Here is an 18598-nt window from a genome sequence, read left to right on the forward strand (position 1 = left end):
TCTCCCAGTTTCTCCTGAAAAGCAGGCTACTGTCATGTCACAATTCCACACTCTATTAACTTACCCAAGTGGCCATTTTACACATTGAACCTAGATAGCAAGTCTGGTGGGCTATTCAACATTAGTGGGCATCACAGCCAAGCCCAATTCTATTGCGCACATCTGCACTTTCCAGCAGAGTCACAGGATGATTATCAAGAATGGCTGATTTGTTCCTTTCCTCACCCAGAGCACTGAAACTGGGCAGCTCAGCAGAGGCCAGCGATTGAACCTGGGCCCTTTCTAATCTGAATGGTTTAATTCCACAGAGCAGTGCATTTAACCCACTGAGCTATCTGCAGCCCATGAAACATGCTCTTCACTGCTATCAGCATTAACCCAGTGACAGAATGGACCAGTCCAAGACTAAACTTGGTCAGTTGAGATTATTGTCTCTTGTACCATGTTTGCTATGCTTTATTGGGATTTCTTATCCTATACAAATATGGTAATTGTTTTTTAAATTTAAAAAAGTACCCTTTTGTTTATAACATTCACATTAGACCATAAGAGATAGGAGCAGAGTAGGCCATTCAGCCCCTCGAGCCAGCTCGACCATTTAATGAGATCATGGCTGATCTGATTTTTACCTCAACTCCACTTTCCCGCCCTTTCCCCATATCCTTTGACTCCCTTGCTGATCAAAAATTTGTCCAACTCAGCCTTGAATGTATTCAATGACTCGGCCTCCATGGCTTTTTGGGGTGAAGAATTCCAAAGAATCACGACCCTCTGGGAGAAGAAATTCCTCCTCATTTCCGTCTTAAATGGGTGACCCCTTATTCTGAGACTATGCCCCCTAGTTTTAGATTCCCCCACGAGGGGTAATATCCTCTCAGCATCTACCCTATCGAGTCCCCTCAGAATCTTGTATGTTTCAATAAGGTCTCCTCTCATTCTTCTAAACTCCAATGAGTATAGACCCAACCTGTTCAATCTTTCCTCATAAGACAACCCTTCCATACCCAGAATCAACCTAGTGAACCTTCTCTGAACTGCCTCCAATGCAAGTATGTCCTTCCTTAAATAAGAGCACCAGAACTGTACGCAGTACTCCAGGTGTGGTCTCACCAGCACTCTGTACAGTTGTAGCATGACTTCCCTGCTTTTATTCTCCATCCCCCTAGAAGTAAAGGCCAATATTCCGTTTGCCTTCCGGATTACCTGCTGCACCTGTAGGTTGACTTTTTGTATTTCATGTACGAGGACACCCAGATCCCTCTGTACCGCAGCATTTTGTAGTATTTCTTCATTCAAATAATATTTTGCTTTTTTATTTTTCCTCCCAAAGTGGATGACTTCACATTTCCCCACATTATATTCCATCTACCAAATTTTTGCCCACTTAACCTGTCAATATCCCTTTGCAGACACTTTGTGTCCTCATCGCAACTTGCTTTTCCACCTATCTTTGTATCATCAAATTTGGCCACAAGACACTCTGTTCCTTCATCCATGATATATATTGTAAATAGTTGAGGCCCCAGCACTGAGCCCTGCGGCACCCCACTAGTTAGATTGCCATTTTGAAAATGACCCTTTTATCCTGACTCTTTGTTTTCTGTTAGTTAGCCAATCCTCTATCCGTGCCAGTATATTACCCTCAACACCATGAGCTCTTATCTTGAGCAGTAATCTTTTATGTGGCACCTTATCGAATGCCTTTTAGAAATCCAAATATACTGCATCCACCCTGCCCGTTACTTCCTCAAAGAACTCTAATAAATTTGTCAGACACTATTTCCCTTTCATAAAACCATGTTGACTCTCCTTGATTGTATTTTGAGTCTCCAAATGTCCTGCTACTACTTCCTTAATAATGGATTCTAGCATTTTCCCAATGACAGATGTTAGGCTAATTGGTCTATAGTTAACTGCTTTCTGTCTCACTCCCTTCTTGAATAGGGGTGTTACATTTGCGGTTTTCCAATCCACTGGGACCTTTCCAGAATCTAGTGAATTCTGGAAGATTTCAACCAATGCATCCACTATCTCTGTAGCCACTTCCTTTAAGACCCTTGGATGCAAGCTATCAGGTCCAGGGGACGTGTCAGCCTTTAGACCCATTAGTTTACCAAGTACTTTTTCCTCTAGCGATAGTGATTGTTTTTAGTTCCTCCCTCCCTTTTGCCCCTTGATTTTCTATTATTGGTATATTATTAGTGTCTTCTACTGTGAAGACAGATACAAAATATCTGTTCAATTCCTCCGTCATTTCCTTGTTTTCCATCAATGTTATGGGGCTTATTTGGCATATTGGAATTCAGCCAATATGTTTTAAAGAATGAATGAAAGAACGAACTTGCATATAGACAGCATCTTAGCAAATGCTCAGGCCATCCTAAAGCACTTTACAACCAATGTATTAAAGTGCAAATTGTAAACAATTTTACAACACCAAGTTATAGTCCAGCAATTTTATTTTAAATTCACAAGCTTTCGGAGGCTTCCTCCTTCCTCAGGTGAACGATGTGGTTCACCTGAGGAAGGAGGAAGCCTCCGAAAGCTTGTGAATTTAAAATAAAATTGCTGGACTATAACTTGGTGTTGTAAAATTGTTTACAATTGTCAACCCCAGTCCATCACCGGCATCTCCACATTAAAGTGCAAACACAGCAGGCAATTTGCACACAGCAAGGTCCCATAAATAGCAAATGAATGAACGAACAGATAATATGATGCTGTTGGTCGAGGAGGGAGTTTTGGCCAGGACACTAAACTCCATGGTCTTCTTGGAATAATGCCAAGGAATCTTTTATGTCCACATGAACAGGCAAGAAATGGCCTCGGTTTAACATCTCAGCCAAAAGATGCTGCCTCAGATAGTCACTACGCCTAACAGAACTGTAACCATTAGTACGTCACCTTCAGTTTGAAGTGTTTAAAATACTCTTTGTATAATCTGGAAGGATGGAAATCTATAATTGGGTCTTTCATTTCAGACGAAGACCCTTCATCAGAACTCTAAGATATTATAAACGACCAGCATTTTAAAAAGGAACAGAACAAGAAGGGGGAATTTAAAAAAACAGGAAATTAAATAGAATGACCTGTAAAGGAAAGGACTTGTATTTATAATAGCGCCTTTCACGACCTCAGGACGTCACAAAGCACTTTACAGAAAGTATTTTTGAAGTGTAGTCACCGTTGTAGCGTAGGAAACACAGCAGCCAATTTGCGTACAGCAAGGTCCCACAAACAGCAATGTGATCATGACCAGGTTATTTTTTTTTTTAAAAAGTGATGTTGGTTGAGGGATAAATATTGACCAGGACACTGGGGAGAACTCCCCTGCTCTTCTTCAAAATAGTGGCAGTGGGATCTTTTACGTCCACCTGAGGTGGCTCTGTTTAACGTGACATCCGAAAGACAGCACCTCCAACATTGCAACACTCACTCAGTACTGCACTGGGAGTGTCAGCCTGGATTTTGTGCCAAAGTCCCTGGAGTGGGGCTTGAACCCACAACCTTCTGACTCAGGCAAGAGTGCGACCCATAGCTGTAAAGTGCTTAAGTGGAGAACAGGAGATGATTAAATGCCAGAAGTGATATTAGCATGAGGAAAAAAAGAGACAATGAGAAAAATCAAATCACTACGTGCCGAGGTTCTACCTGTCCCCGGTGTTGAGCAGGATGGGCCTGGCCACACTGCCACGGAACACTCCGTCCAGCTGGACCGTTCTGCCCCACCTGTCCTTCGTCAAAAAGTTTATACAAAAAAAACCTTTGACCACAAAGCGCCACAAAGCGATCAGCGAGTGGTCCGCACGTAACATCCTCAAGGCCGAGGGAAAAAGGAGACGGTGGATCCTGTCGGTTGTTTCCCTGAGCAGACCGTCGATGTCATTTGGCAGAACACCTCATCGCCAGAGCTTTCAAACAAGCACCAAGACCTAGCTTGGCTGGTGGTGAGAAGGGCCCTTCCAGTCAGATCCTTCATGCGCTCACGGAGTCTCAGCACCACCGCACACTGTCCCCGAGGAGGCTGCGGTGGAGACGAGACCGTCACCCATCTCCTTCTGGAACGTGCTTTTGCAAAGAAGGTCTGGAGAGAGATGCAGTGATATCTGTCCAGGTTCATCCCGAGCAGTTCCGTAACACAGGACTCTGTGCTCTACGGGCTGTTCCCGGGGACGCACACCGAGACAGACATCAACTGCTGCTGGAAGACCATCAACTCGGTGAAAGACGCCCTTTGGTCTGCCCGAAACCTGCTGGTCTTCCAGTGCACGGAGCTGTCCTCGACCGAGTGTTGCAGACTGGCACATTCCAAGGTCCAGGACTACGTGCTCAGGGACGCATTGAGGCTGGGTGCGGCCGCTGCAAAGGCTCTGTGGGGAAAGGCAACCGTTTAGAGCCTCCCCGCCATTGTATACCGAGGGGCTGCAATCAGGGGAAAACCCCTCGGGCAGAATGTAAAATTCAAATTGCTGTAATGTACCTGTAATGAATCTGTAATCAATAATCTGTATTGAGTATAATGCAATGAGGCACCATAGAGTGTCATGAACTGTAATTATGTACAATGTGTTCATTGAACTGTACTTGATGTAACCTGCAAATTGTATAATCTGTATTGTGTACGTTTGGAATGTGATATGAGAACTGTATTGTATGTATTGCTGCAAATTTTATGAATAAAGTATATTTTATGAAAAAAAATTAAATGGCATGCACGAGACACAGTGTGTGAGAAGCTGAACGTGGTGGAGGGTAGGCAGGTAGAAAAAGTGGTAAAGTGGAGCAGGCTTCGGTGGCCCAGGAGCCTGGTAGAGGTAAGAAGCAGGTCCACACCTCCTCACCAGCACGGAGTTCTGACAGTGGGGATCCCCACCCAAGCACCAACCCACTTCTCCCTTTCCACCCCCCCACCCCAAACCCGCTCCTCTTACTCCACCCCCCCCCCCCCCACCAAACCCGCTCCCCTTTCTCCCCGCCCCTCCCCTTTTCTCCCTCTACCCCCATCCCCAGAAAAACCAGTGCACCCATCCCACATTGCCAGTACCTCCTACTGGAGAGAAAATGAGAGCTGGAGTTAAGGTCTGAAGTTGTTAAAGTCAATATTAAAAGGCCAGAGGGCTGCGATGTGCTGAGTAGAAAGATGAAGTGCTGTTCCTTGAGCTTACCATGAGTTTCATTGGAACATTGTCGGAGGCTGGAGTGAGAATGGGAGAGAGAATTGAAATTGCAAGTGACAGGGAGCACAGGGTTACGCATTGCAGAAACAACTGTTCAGCAGACAACCCTGAGCCCCACTGCAGAGACAGCAAGTGATTCTGCTAATGTAAAGTGGCCACTAGAAGATTTCGGAAGTCCACAGAAGCAGTTATATCACTGAATCCCTTCTCGGCGCAACCAACTTGCACCTTTTGAGTGGTGACTCATGCTGGAGTACAGCTCCACAGACAGCACTTCGTGCCTTGCTCAAATTCTTAAGGACAATGTAGAAATAAGTTGAAAAATGTATTCTCTCAAAAATCTCAAGAGTTGGTAAAAGTCCAGTGAGGGCATATCACACAAGTTGTCCCCACCCCACTATACAATAGCAGACCTGTCGACATAAGGCAAAAAGCTCAGTATTCAATGTAATCTGGCAAGTATTTGAATGAGGAACTAGAGAGGCTCCTTTACTTCTTCCGCACACCCTCCCCCCTGCACCCCCCCCCGCCCCCAACTTTGGAAAATCAGTTCTTTTAAGCTAAGCAAGGGAAAAATGAAAATCAAGACACCACTTAAGAAATCTTTAGTTTTTTAAAAAACTGAGGCTACAAAAGATAGGGCCCTGTCTTTTGTAGATAAGATTTAGATAAAGTTGAACTCTACTTCAGACAGTATATCAGGAGTAAGGAGAAATACTGGAGGAAACACCATAACTTGTGAAAGAAATAAAATGCAAAATTAAGATCAATTTGGTGAAATATTTTTAATGTACCCTTAAGCTGTACTTCAAGATTAGATCATGTGTGTAAAGTCAAGGCTACACTTGCACCCCCTTTAGGAGCACAACACATTCTTATTTTATAATTTATTCCTTTAAAGCAAGGTCACAATTTAACAAAATATCTTTGTTACAAATCAGATTTCTGGTTGTGAATTGTGCAGATAACTCGACAAACTCAGATGGAAATCCATACATCCAGAAGGCTGAGCCATACAGACTAGGAAGGGGAAAACAGGTGCTCACTGCAAAAACATCTGCATCATATTATCTTGGTTAAGACTGTAGGAAATGCTCGATCTCAATCTGTAATCCCCACCCAGAGAGGCAAATGCTTCAGAGTATGGCGACATTTTATGATATATGTACCGCTGACAGCTTAAGTAAATATTCAGTCACCTGTTTTAGCAACTGAATATCCAGATACATGAACTGAAAGAAGCAGGTCCACTTCCAGTTCAAAACATGCCTGTGCGCTATGGTCTAGTTTTCTCATGATCAACAAACCTCATCTCATCAGGATTACATTTTCTGGGCAATGTATATGTAGCATCAATTGCTCAGGTGAATAACTCCACCATGCTGCCAGCATCCATCCATCAAACACCATACTCCCATTTTGTCCAAAATTCTACTGCTCATATCCTATCCCACTTCCTCATCACCCCCCACCTCACCAACCTCCAATGATTCCCCACCCCCCAAGGCACTGAATTCAAAGTCCTCATCCTTATTTATAAATATTTTTCCACAACCTTCATCCCACCCTAGCTCTGCAATTTCCTCCAGCCCTATTTCCCAAGCATATGCCCTCCACTTATCTGACTCTGGCCTACTTTGCATCCCCCTTTCCTCAGTTCCACTGTGGCACAGCTTTTAGTTGTTTTGACCTTACACAAACCCTCTTCCCTAAAGCCCTGCTTCCCCTCTCCCCACCTTTAAAAACCTTCCCAAATTCTACCTTTTTCACCATGTCTTGGAGTCATTTCCCCCAATTTACCCAGTATTGCTCAGTGATCATTTTCACCTCACACACACTTGGCTGTGATGCAAGTTGTACTTAAGATTTTGATCAAATGTAGGCATTACTGCACCAGGCTCAATAGATTTTGTATCTCCCACACCCCTCAAACTTGACCCTTCCCTTTGAGGTATTAAATTATGAAGTCCAGTTCCACAGGTGTCAGCAGCCTTCCAGTACTTCGGTCAAGTGGTTGTTCTTCATGTTTGAGCTAAGACAGTAAGTTTAGTCAAGCTATATAACCATTACGGCATCTCAGTTGAACCTGATCTTGTCCTCACCAGACAGCCACACATCCACAATTTCCAATAGGGGTCATTGGATTGTATTCAAGAGGAAACCCTCTCTTCACCTCCCCCCCCCCCCCCCCGCCTCTCTCTCTCTCGTCTAGGGGAGCAGAGGTCAATTGTCGTGCCCTGACTGATGCTTCAAATGAGGTAAAAGTGGAGGAAAAAGGGATTAAACCTGGAAACTTTCCGGTCTCCCAAAATATCTTCTCAGTTTCATTGTTAGATGTTTGATCAATGGGCATAGATTAAAAGGTTACAGATCAATAAAAAGCCAAGAACAACTCACATCAAGCTATATTTTAAGATTGTGCTCGATGATCTTAAATACAGACAAGGTTTAAATTCTGTCGTTTTGAAAACCATGCTGGACATTTGTTAGATGGACTTCATTAATTTTAAATCCACACAATCAGCAAAGTTAAAATTAGAGTTGCCACCTTTTGCCAAGACCAAAAATCAGACGTTGGTACAATCCCTGACTGCAGCCTTGAGTGTAAAAAGGCTGTCAGATACGACATAAAATAGAACAATGTCTACAAACTTAGAGTCTGCAGCAACCATACACAGTCCCTGCTACCATAAAATGATGGGAAATCAGGAAGACCTTGATTGTCTGGATGATTGTGGAACAGTAAGACCAAGCTGGGAGCAGAGACATCAGGATTCTTAACACGCAGCATGAATTTAAACCACCCAGTTTAAGGTTTATGAAATTTTCTAAACATCCAGATCAGTGGTTTGCCTAATCAACCACCCCCTTCCCCTCAAAAAAGCCAGTGTTGCTTTTACCAAAAATGTAGGCATTTTTGTAACACTTAAAAGCTATCGGCAAGTACGTACATATCAATCATCAATCTTGTACCCAATTTAGGATACAGAGCAATTTTCAAATGCTGGTCTGCACATCCAGGGTATTGCCAAACTACTGATAAAAGCACCCTATTTACTATGTGGGCAGCTTTACTATAGGGAGGGACAAAAATGGCCAAAACACATGGCCCTTTGCCAGTCCTTCTCATACCAATAGTGTGGCACTTTTGGTCATGCTTACTAATGCAGTGCCTCTCTTAAAACTTCTCAAACTTTGATGTACTAGGAACTTTGCATGTAAAGCTGCTGGGCATACATCTTCTATGGACAAGACTTTCATGTTTATTTATTTTTTTTAAAAAGTGATTCTCTTTCCTCTTCTCCACCTCCCCCCCCAAAATGACCTAGAGCCAACTACACAACATATCTGCAGGTGCCACCAAACCAATTACACGACCAGTACACAGGAGAATGAGGGGGCTTTGGGCAGTCAGTAACCATGTTTTTTTGCCCACTATCCTATTGCTATAAATGGCAGCTGCAAATGCAAACTGTGAAACTGAGAATCTGGCACCACGGACTTTCAACATTAACTTTTGAAAGTTAATGTTGAAAATTTTGTAATTTATGGTGGCATAAAGCTAAATAATGCATTGATTCGAGTGCAGTTTGCTATGCTAGTTTCTACGTTGCATTAAGGACCCCCTAGGCTAGAGTTACTGACTACGATGATAGGTAGGCACTTTTACATTTGCTGTTTCTGCAGTCTGGATGGAGTGAAAGCAAGTCGATTCACTGGCTCCCATCTTTTTCCATCACCAACACTGGCTCCCCTCTATCCAGTCAGCAGATTTGTGAGTGCACATTTCAAATGTAAAAGTGCCTTAAATCACAGTCGTTGCAGTTTATGTAATTGTCAATGCCGTCTGGCAATCCAGCACTGATTACGAATGTAACAGCTATACAACGACATTTTTTAAAAAAGCAGTTGGTGTTGTGTTAATTGTTTTATCAGCATTCTACACTCAACTATCAGGTGGGAATAAAGCTGCTGGAATGTTGCTGATGTCCTTAAGTGGTACTTATGCTGCATTGAGATTAGCGAAAGTAAATGTGGGTCCCTTAGAGGCAGACACAGGAGAAATTATAACGGGGAATAAGGAAATGGCAGACACAATTATTAAAATGGTCTCTGCCATTTCCTTATTCCCCATTAAAAATTTTAAATATTTTGTATCTGTCTTCACAGTAGAAAACAAAAAAATACCAGAAATAATGGGGAACCAATGGTCTAATAAGAGGGAGGAACTTAAAAGTAATTAAGGTTAGTAAAGAAAAGGTATTAGAAAAATTAATAGGACTAAAAGCTGACAAATCCCCTGGACTTGATGGCCTACATCCGAGGATTCTAAAAAAGAGGTGGCTGCAGGGATAGTGGATGCATTGGTTGTGATCTTCCAGAATTCTAGATTTGAGAACGGTCCCCATGGATTGGAAGGTGGCAAATGTAACCCCGCTATTCAAGAAAGGAGGGAGAAAATAGGGAACTACAGACCAGTTAGCCTGGCATTAGTTGGGAAAATGCTAGAATCTAATAAGGATGGAGTAACAGGGCACTCAGAAAATCATAATTTCCTAGGCAGAGTCAACACAGTTTTATGAAAGGGAAATAGTTTTTGACAAATCTATCTATGGTTTTTTTTTGAGGGTGTAACTAGCAGGGTAGATAAAAACCAGTGGATGTAGTATATTTGGATTTTCAAAAGGCATTCAATAAGGCGCCACACAAGAGGTTGTTACACAAGATTAGGGCTCATGGGATTGGGGGTAATATATCATGGATTGAGGATTGGTTAACAGACAGAAAGCAGTAAGAATAAATGGGTCATTTTTGGGTTGGCAGGTTGTAACTAGTGGGGTGCAACAGGGATGGATGCTTGGGCCTCAGCTATTTACAATCTATATTAACTTAGGTGAAGAGACCGAGTGTAATGTATCCAAGTTGGCTGATAATACAAAAGGTAGATGGGAAAGTAAGCGGCGAGGAGGACAGAGTCTGCAAAGGGATATAGACAGGTTAAGTGAGTGGGCAAGAAGGTGGCTGATTGAGTATAATGTGGGGAAATGTGAGGTTATTCACTTTGCTCGGAAAAATTAATTTTTTTTTTAAAATGGAGAGAGACTATTAAATGTTGGTGTTGAGGGATTTGGGTGTCCTTGTACACGAAACAAAGTTAACATGCGGATGCGGCAAGCAATTAGGAAGGCGAATGGTATGATGGCCTTTATTGCAAGGGGGTTGGAGTACAAGAGCGAGGAAGTCTTACTGCAATATTACAGGGCTTTGGTGAGACCTCACCTGGAGTACTGTGTACAATTTTGGTCTCCTTACCCAAGGAAGGATATACTTGCCTTAGAGGCGGTGCAACGAAGGTACACTAGATTAATTCCTGGGATGAGAGGGTTGTCCTCCGAGGAGAGATGGAGTAGAATGAACCTATCCTCTTGGGAGTTTGAAAGAATAAGAGGTGATCTCATTGAAACAAGATTCTGAGGGGGCTTGACAAGATAGATGCTGAGAGGATGCTTCCCAGGCTGGAGAGTCTAGAACTAGGGGACATAGTCTCAGGATAAGAGAGAGGACTGGGATGAGGAGAAATTTCTACACTCAGGACGGCGGTGAATCTCGAATTCTCTACCCCAGAGGGCTGTGGATGCTGAGTCATTGAATATATTCAAGGCTGAGATTGATAGATTTTTGGGCTCTTGGGGAATCAAGGGACATGGGGATCGGGCGGGAAAGTGGAATGGAGGTCGAAGGTTAGCCATGATCTTATTAAATGGCAGAGCAGGCTCAAGGGGCCGTATGGCCTACTCTTATTTCTTATGTTCTTATGAAAGAAACACAATGGGAATGCTGGTGATGTGGAATTTGTCACATGAATATTGCTGGGCAAATTCCACAGCGCTGATGACAAAAGCAAACACACATTCTGTTTAAAAGTAACACTGTACTGGTAGACTTTTGCCACTAAATGTTCATTAATTAATTACCCCTCCTGTTCACTATGGTCTTCCACCAATCCTCCTCCCCCCCCGTTCATACTGGCCATTTTCCCAGTTTCACTCCTTTCGCAATTCGACGAGCTCAGAGCCACAGGATACAGCAGTGTTCAACCCCTGCAGCAGTAGGAGCATCAGGCAAGAACTGGGAGCCAGAGCAGGACAATTTTTCTTTTGCAGCTTGCACAACAAATGTCACTGTGATTAGCTAGTGGCCGAGGACATCCCAGCCAAGTCCAATTCTGTCCTCACTTGACGTCCACGTATACTGACTGGCAGGTGTAGTCACTGCATAGCAATCAGGATGGGAACGGTGGATAATTTAATCCCCCTCCTTGCTATTGTAGTGGCCTGTGGGGATCACTTAATACAGCAAAAACTAAGAACTGAACCTGGGACCTGTGGTCTGTATGACTGAGTATCTAACGTGGCACAATTACCAACCAGGTTATTGGGAGGGGGGGGTTGCTTTGGCTTAGAGTACTTAAAATAGTTCGGGATGCAGGAGACTGGGATTGTTGGCTCTGGATGCAAGGCTGCTGAAGTGAGATTTTAGGGGTCTGCAGTAAATTTTTATTTTAAAAACGGTGCTAATCTTTGCAAAGATGTGGAGATGCCGGTGATGGACTGGGGTGGACAAATGTAAGGAATCTTACAACACCAGGTTATAGTCCAACAAATTTATTTTAAAATCACAAGCTTTCGGAGATTATCTCCTTCGTCAGATGAATGAGTGAAAAGGTTCTCAAATCACATATCTTATACTATGTTGGGACAGCATCACACCAATCAACAAGTGTCGTTGTTATTCAAACAGGCCAGTCACGGAGAACAGCACGTCCCAGTACACTAGATATACATTGTGTCGATTACACAGGCAGGCAGAAAGAAACTCAAAATGGCAGAGCGCGAGAGAGAGAGCGAGAGCGCGAGAGAGCGAGAGCGCGAGAGAGCGAGAGCGCGAGAGAGCGAGAGAGCGAGAGAGCGAGAGAGCGAGAGAGCGCGAGAGCGAGAGAGCGCGAGAGCGAGAGAGCGCGAGAGCGAGAGCGCGAGAGCGAGAGCGCGAGAGAGCGAGAGAGCGAGAGAGCGAGAGCGAGAGCGAGAGCGAGAGCGAGTGAGCGAGTGCGAGTGAGCGAGTGCGAGTGAGCGAGAGAGAATTTAAAAAAACATATAATTTTTTTCCCCCTTTTTGCTGGTGGGGTTACGTGTAGCGTGACATGAACCCAAGATCCCGGTTGAGGCCGTCCTCATGGGTGCGGAACTTGGCTATCAACTTCTGCTCGACGATTTTGCGTTGTCGTGTGTCTCGAAGGCCGCCTTGGGTAAGCGTTCTCCAAGGCGGCCTTCGAGACACACGACAACGCAAAATCGTCGAGCAGAAATTGATAGCCAAGTTCCGCACCCATGAGGACGGCCTCAACCGGGATCTTGGGTTCATGTCACGCTACACGTAACCCCACCAGCAAAAAGGGGGAAAAAAAATAATATGTTTTTTTTAATTCTCTCTCTCTCTGCCATTTTGAGTTTCTTTCTGCCTGCCTGTGTAATCGACACAATGTATATCTAGTGTACTGGGACGTGCTGTTCTCCGTGACTGGCCTGTTTGAATAACAACGACACTTTTTGATTGGTGTGATGCTGTCCCAACATAGTATAAGATATGCGATTTGAGAACCTTTTCACTCATTCATCTGACGAAGGAGATAATCTCCGAAAGCTTGTGATTTTAAAATAAATTTGTTGGACTATAACCTGGTGTTGTAAGATTCCTTAATCTTTGCAAAGGTATTCCTTGCAGAAAAAGTGTTACATTATTTCAAGACACAAAACACAGGGATGAAGGTTTGCCAGCAAAACAGACCCGTCTTATCCCCAACTTTCGTATCCTCCTTATATGAACTGTTGGTGACGGACACCAAATCAGGGCAATGAATTGCCTCAGGGCATCTAGCCGACCTTGGTGTCAGCTGGGTACCACTTTGAAAAGATACTGAATACCAAGCGTACAAGAACACTGTATTGTCACCTGACGTGACAAATATCAAAAGACTAAATGCACTGACCCAGCTTTGCTGTGCAGTTTGAAAAGGTGGTTCCTCTTCCCTCACCCAAAAGGAAAAAAGTTAGAAAAGATGAGCCAGTAGAAAGGAATAACTGAAAACCCAAATCATGTGCTTGAGATGAGCAGACAGAGAGTCCAGTGTTTCATTGTATGACTACATGTATCATGTGAATCATTTGACTTTTTTTTTAAAAAGTTAAAAAAAAACTTTATCCCCTCAACAGCTTTTAACTTACTGTCTTCCATGCAGTTTATCAGACAGATCAGTCAGAGCTATGGACTCTTTCAAAGCCACTGTTTCTACTCTGTAGAGCTAAGTTTTGCTTCCTAGTCTCTAAGAAAACATTGTTTCCATAGATCAGGGGGCATGCAGATGATCTGCCTACAGGCTGGCACTTCAACCAGCACAGAAAAGCAGTCCAAGGAGTCTCAGTGAGGGGGTTGTGAGGACAATTAGTGATCAAGCAATAATACTTTGTATTTAAGAGCATTTCTTCACATGGCAATGTCTCAAAGCTTCACACAATTATTCTCCCTCTTTCCCTCCGCGTTCCTGCCCCCCCCCACCCCGGCTTATGCAGGCAAGTGCCCAGCCTCTGCTTAGCAGATCACTTGATGGCACTACTGAGACCAGAACTTGCAATGTGGGAAGTCAGACACAAACTGTGCCCAACACTGCATGCACAAGGCACAACAACACTGTCACTAACAGGAGGTGCAGTTACCAGGGAGAAACAGGCCACTTATGGCAACACTTTCTCTTCCAAAAGAGGGGGCTCTCTGCAACTGGGAACCATTCCATTCAGGGTACTGCTCAGATCCACCAACTCTGTATATCAAAGGCTGGGATATAGATGTTAGCTTTCTATATCCAACATCAGGTTGCTCTAACTAATCAAACGCTCACTTCTTAAAAGCAGCATTCCTTGCACGAGTGACTAGACTACTAATGAAGTTGAGTGAACTGTATTACACAAAAGGAACACAGCTAGGTCATAACGTTGGCTGACAAAGATCAGCATAGATTCATTTTAAAAAGTTTCTTTTTAAAAAGAGGGCTTAATTTTGTTTCAACTTACAAAACCTATAATTAGGATAATAGGTTTAATAAAAAGCAGCATTGAAACAATTTTTTTTATAAAAAAATGCTCTTTGACAGTTATGTTGTAACAAATATTATCCCCTACAGAGCACAAAGGTGGTCAAGTTGTTCCATTAACAAATTATTTGGTGTTAGTAACTTAAATACTTCAACAATATTAGTGCAGTGGAGCCTCAAATAATCAGCCATAATGGAGGAAACCCATGGACCTTCTGAAACGAGGGGCACAGTTGTCAGCTTCTCAGGGGAAAAGCAGAAGCCCTTTATATGTGGCCCTCATGTTTTGTTTCTTTTCAGGTTTGAATTAGTTGAGCAAGGATTTGATACAGAATATAATGGGAGGCCACATCGAAAAATCTGTAAGGGAACATAGAACAGTTGATCCGTGCGCTTCCCTCGTTCACTCTTGCACTCGTGTCCGTTCCCTTCCACAATCTGCCAAATTTCTGTCATTGCCCTCCAATCCCCATTACATATGGTTCTCGTATCAGTCAACTCAAGAGCAACTCATTGGAGAGAGAAATTGTGTAGAGAGCGATATAAGAGGGGTCCCTACACTCCCAGAACAGCTCATCAGTGCACTCCTCTCTCCCCTCTCCAGTCCACTGGTCTCCTGAGTCTTGCAAAAATTCAGAGATATGTGAGACTATGTATAATGAAAGTGCTGATAACTGAATTTCCACTAAACTACAAAACAGCACTGGGCTTTTAAGTTGTGTATATAGTAGCAAGTGGGAATCAATCATTCCAAAACCCAGCCTCCAGTTATCACTATATAGGTAAACAGAACCCACTTGGAGCCAATCTCATGATAGACGATTCAGATGCAGCGAGCAGAAACTAGCAACAGACTCGCATGCTAAAACCCTTAGTCAGCTTCCTGCTCCTCCTCCCGCAGGCCAACTTTGCCATCATAAAGATATAGCCCGCATATGTAGACAACTTTCCAAACATCCAGTTGGGAGTTTACGACAAGTCAGGAGCAGAGATGAGACGAGGTTCCCATTTATCAAGAGGGAGTGAAGCGATATTCTTTGAGCAGAGATGAGTACCAATAGGCTATTGACTGAGGGGGCATCATAACTGAACTAGATTCCATCTTCACCAAATAGCCACATCTCCAACAGGGTTCACTGGATAGCCAGCAGAAATAATGGTCAACTCTCCCCATCCCAATTCAGCAAGGCCGAGACCAATTGTAGCACCTCCAACCACTGCTCCAGCCCCAGCTTAGATCAGGTAACTCAGGAATCAAACCTGGGACCCTCTCTATCCCTTACTCCTCACCAACCATTTCCTCATCCACCAGTTAAATGGTCTGCCAATAGGCTCATAGGATGGCCACTTGGGCCTTTCCCTTTGGCTTAGCAAGTTTATAGCATGCGATCAAGCCAGGAGTGCCCAAGGTGCAGCCTGCGAGCCCTGATAACCCAGCCCACTAGTCCAAGCAACTCTGCTCTGTGCTTATATTTCTTACTCACCAGCTTGTTTCGTGGGCTGGCAGTTTAAGAGCTGGGTTCGCACTATTGCCTTATTGGTACAAAAATCTTAAATTAAAACACCAAGATCAGTGGCTGGCGATGCAAATTAATGGCAACTTACATTTAAATTTCAAATATGGCCCACAAGACCCTATTGTATGTATTTAAGATGACAAAAAGCTTGGACAATCTGGAACCAAGCTGCCAAGACCAGGATGGTTCAATTCTCAGTTGGTGCCGAGTTATCTGATCTCAGCTGGGTTGTGGCAAGGGCACAACAATTGACCTCAGCTCTCCTGGACTACACAGGAGAAAAATCAGCTATCTAGAGCAAGGTCAAGGGAGGGGACAACCCATGTTCATAAACTATAACCCAGCAATGTGGAAAGAGTGAAAAGGATAAAAGATATGGGGGAAAACAGTTCCTGTCTGTTTGCATCAGTAATCCAGAAAATATTTTCTATCCTAAGAAGTGGCAACTCATCATGGCATTTCTGTTCCACAGGCACCAGCAGCCCTCCCATATGTTACACAAGAGGACGTGTGATCCTTAACAGCAAGTACGTACAGGCTATTTCACTGTTGAGGAAAACATCACCGCCGAGCCCAATCCTATCTTCAACAAACATCTGCACATGGACACTTTCCAGCCACGGTCACCAGATAGCTACCAAGATAGAGGACCCTGGGTTATCTTCAACCCCCTCCTCCCAACCTATAAACACCAGCAATTGTAGATGAGATCAGCTAACCCAGCACGGATAGAGGATTGATCCTGGGACCGTGGTGGGCTGTACACCTCATTTTTTTTGGGGGACGAGAAAAGATCCTTTTCCCCCTTTCCAATTTTGAAAATTAAAAACAATTGAACTAATGCCAACTATAGCTAGAATTCAAATGTGGGACTTCCAGGCAGTGTTGTATCATGCCTTTTTTTTTTTAAAAAGGCCCAGGCTGGCTGTACAAGGCTCCTCTCCGTTCTTCTCTTCAAGAAATAAAGAAAAATCCAACAAGACAGAGCTGATCATGGTTTTTGTTAACTAGATCATAAATTTCAGAAAAACTTAAATCCAAGCAACACAAAATGGTGCATTTAAAATGACATTTAACCTATACACAAATTCTAAAAAGTACTGAGCCACAAGAGATCTCCATGTAACTATTTTACTTGGAGGCAACAAGTACTTGAACAGCTCAGAGAAACAATTTTCGAATGATTAAAAAAAGTGTGAAGGATACGTTGCTTTAATTCAAACAAATGACTTGTGGCAAATGCTTACCTTGACTGGGATTTCATGCTGTTTGCTCTTGGACTGAACATTTACTTCCCCCTTCTCAAACATCATCTTCAAACTGTTCAGTGGGACATTAAACTTCTCAATTTTAGGGGAGATTGTCAAATCCTGCACTGTTCCATTCTCCACTTCACTCCCCTCTTTTGAAAGCACACTGTCCATCTTCCAGCTCTCAGATTGCATCTTTAACTCAGCCTGGCTTTCACACTCTGCACCAGGAGAATGAAATATGCTCAAGACCCCTGGGCTCTTGGGAGACGTGACTCTTGTGGTGATGGTGGCCTCGGAATTCTGATCCGACTCACTTAGAGGCACAAAGCTGACGTCTGCTTTTGGGCTGACAGCACTGACCTGGGGCCGGGAATCTGCACGATTACTTCTGACAGGCGGCTTTTGAGGTACTGGCTGTGCTGTGGATTTTTCTTGACTTTCCCACTTCTGTTTCAAGATGCTCAGTGTCCCCTTCCTCAGTTTTAGAGGGAGATTTTCAGTGTTCTGCGAGAAAACACAAATTTAAAACCAGTTACCAAAAAGGAATGCCCACAGCATGGGTTGAAAGTTTTGTTGCTGCTTTGCAAACAGGAAATAGTGCACACACATACGTGTCACCAGTGCTTCGAGTTACATAGGCAGCTGCAACCATTTAGTGTTACAACTTGTACAGGCATTTCATCCCTCAGGGTGTAACAGAAAGTCAGGAAACTGAAGCAGGAAATGATAAAACAGCAGGGCTTCCTTATAAGGAAAAAAGGAAGAACAATGAAGGGAATTGTTAAGGATTTCACTTATAAAATTAGTACATAAAACAAGGTTTTACTCAGTGCAATCTAAACTAAAGAAATTGTATTCTAGGGAGATGTGGGAGCACTGGGATGACCTGGTTTCAATGAATGATGGTTTTAGCTTTGCAGTATTGATTTTGGAGAGCAGTGTTCTACTCATGCTGCTCTCCCCACTTCATATCCTTACCTAGAACCGTTCTCCAGATACCAAGCAAAAAAGTGGAGCCAATGTATCCAGCAGCAGGTCACAAGACCTACACACAAAAAAAGATTGTGTTGCTGCTGGACAAGTTAATTTTTTAGATTTTCTAGTGTAGTCAGCGGTCAGAAAACAACCTGCACAGAAGGCTTCACTTTACCATCTGGGGGAAACTAATACAAATGAGATATAAGGCTGGTTGACTGAGGAAGTCTTTTCTTTTTAAAAAAAGTTCTTCCCAGGATGAGAGTCACTGGCAAGGAGCCATTTATTGCTCATCCCGAGTTGCCCCAAGGAGGTGGTGGTGGGCTGCCTTTTTATATTAAGAGTTAACCACATCATGTTGGACTGGAGCCACGTGTAGGTCAGACCAGGTAGGGGTAGTAGGTTCCCTTCCTTGAAAGGAAAGAATAAACTTGCATTTGTATTGTACTTTTCACTAGCTCAGGACATCCCAAAGCACTTCACAGCCAATGAAGTGTAGTCACTGTTGTAATGCAAGAAACGGGGCAGCCT

General features: G+C 43.5%; 1 protein-coding gene across 3 annotated transcripts in view; it reads right to left on the reverse strand.

Annotated features, from left to right (window-relative positions):
• LOC137307176 (LIM domain and actin-binding protein 1-like) overlaps nucleotides 1-18598 on the reverse strand; it is a 115809-nt gene that overhangs the window by 31674 nt on the left and 65537 nt on the right. For all 3 annotated transcript variants that reach the window (XM_067976538.1, XM_067976539.1, XM_067976536.1), the window contains one exon: nucleotides 17087-17596. In XM_067976538.1, coding sequence (XP_067832639.1) covers nucleotides 17087-17596 — 510 coding nt within the window. The remainder of the gene's footprint in view (nucleotides 1-17086; nucleotides 17597-18598) is intronic.

This window comes from Heptranchias perlo, chromosome X (genome assembly GCF_035084215.1).
Source record: "Heptranchias perlo isolate sHepPer1 chromosome X, sHepPer1.hap1, whole genome shotgun sequence".
Lineage (NCBI taxonomy): Eukaryota > Metazoa > Chordata > Chondrichthyes > Hexanchiformes > Hexanchidae > Heptranchias > Heptranchias perlo.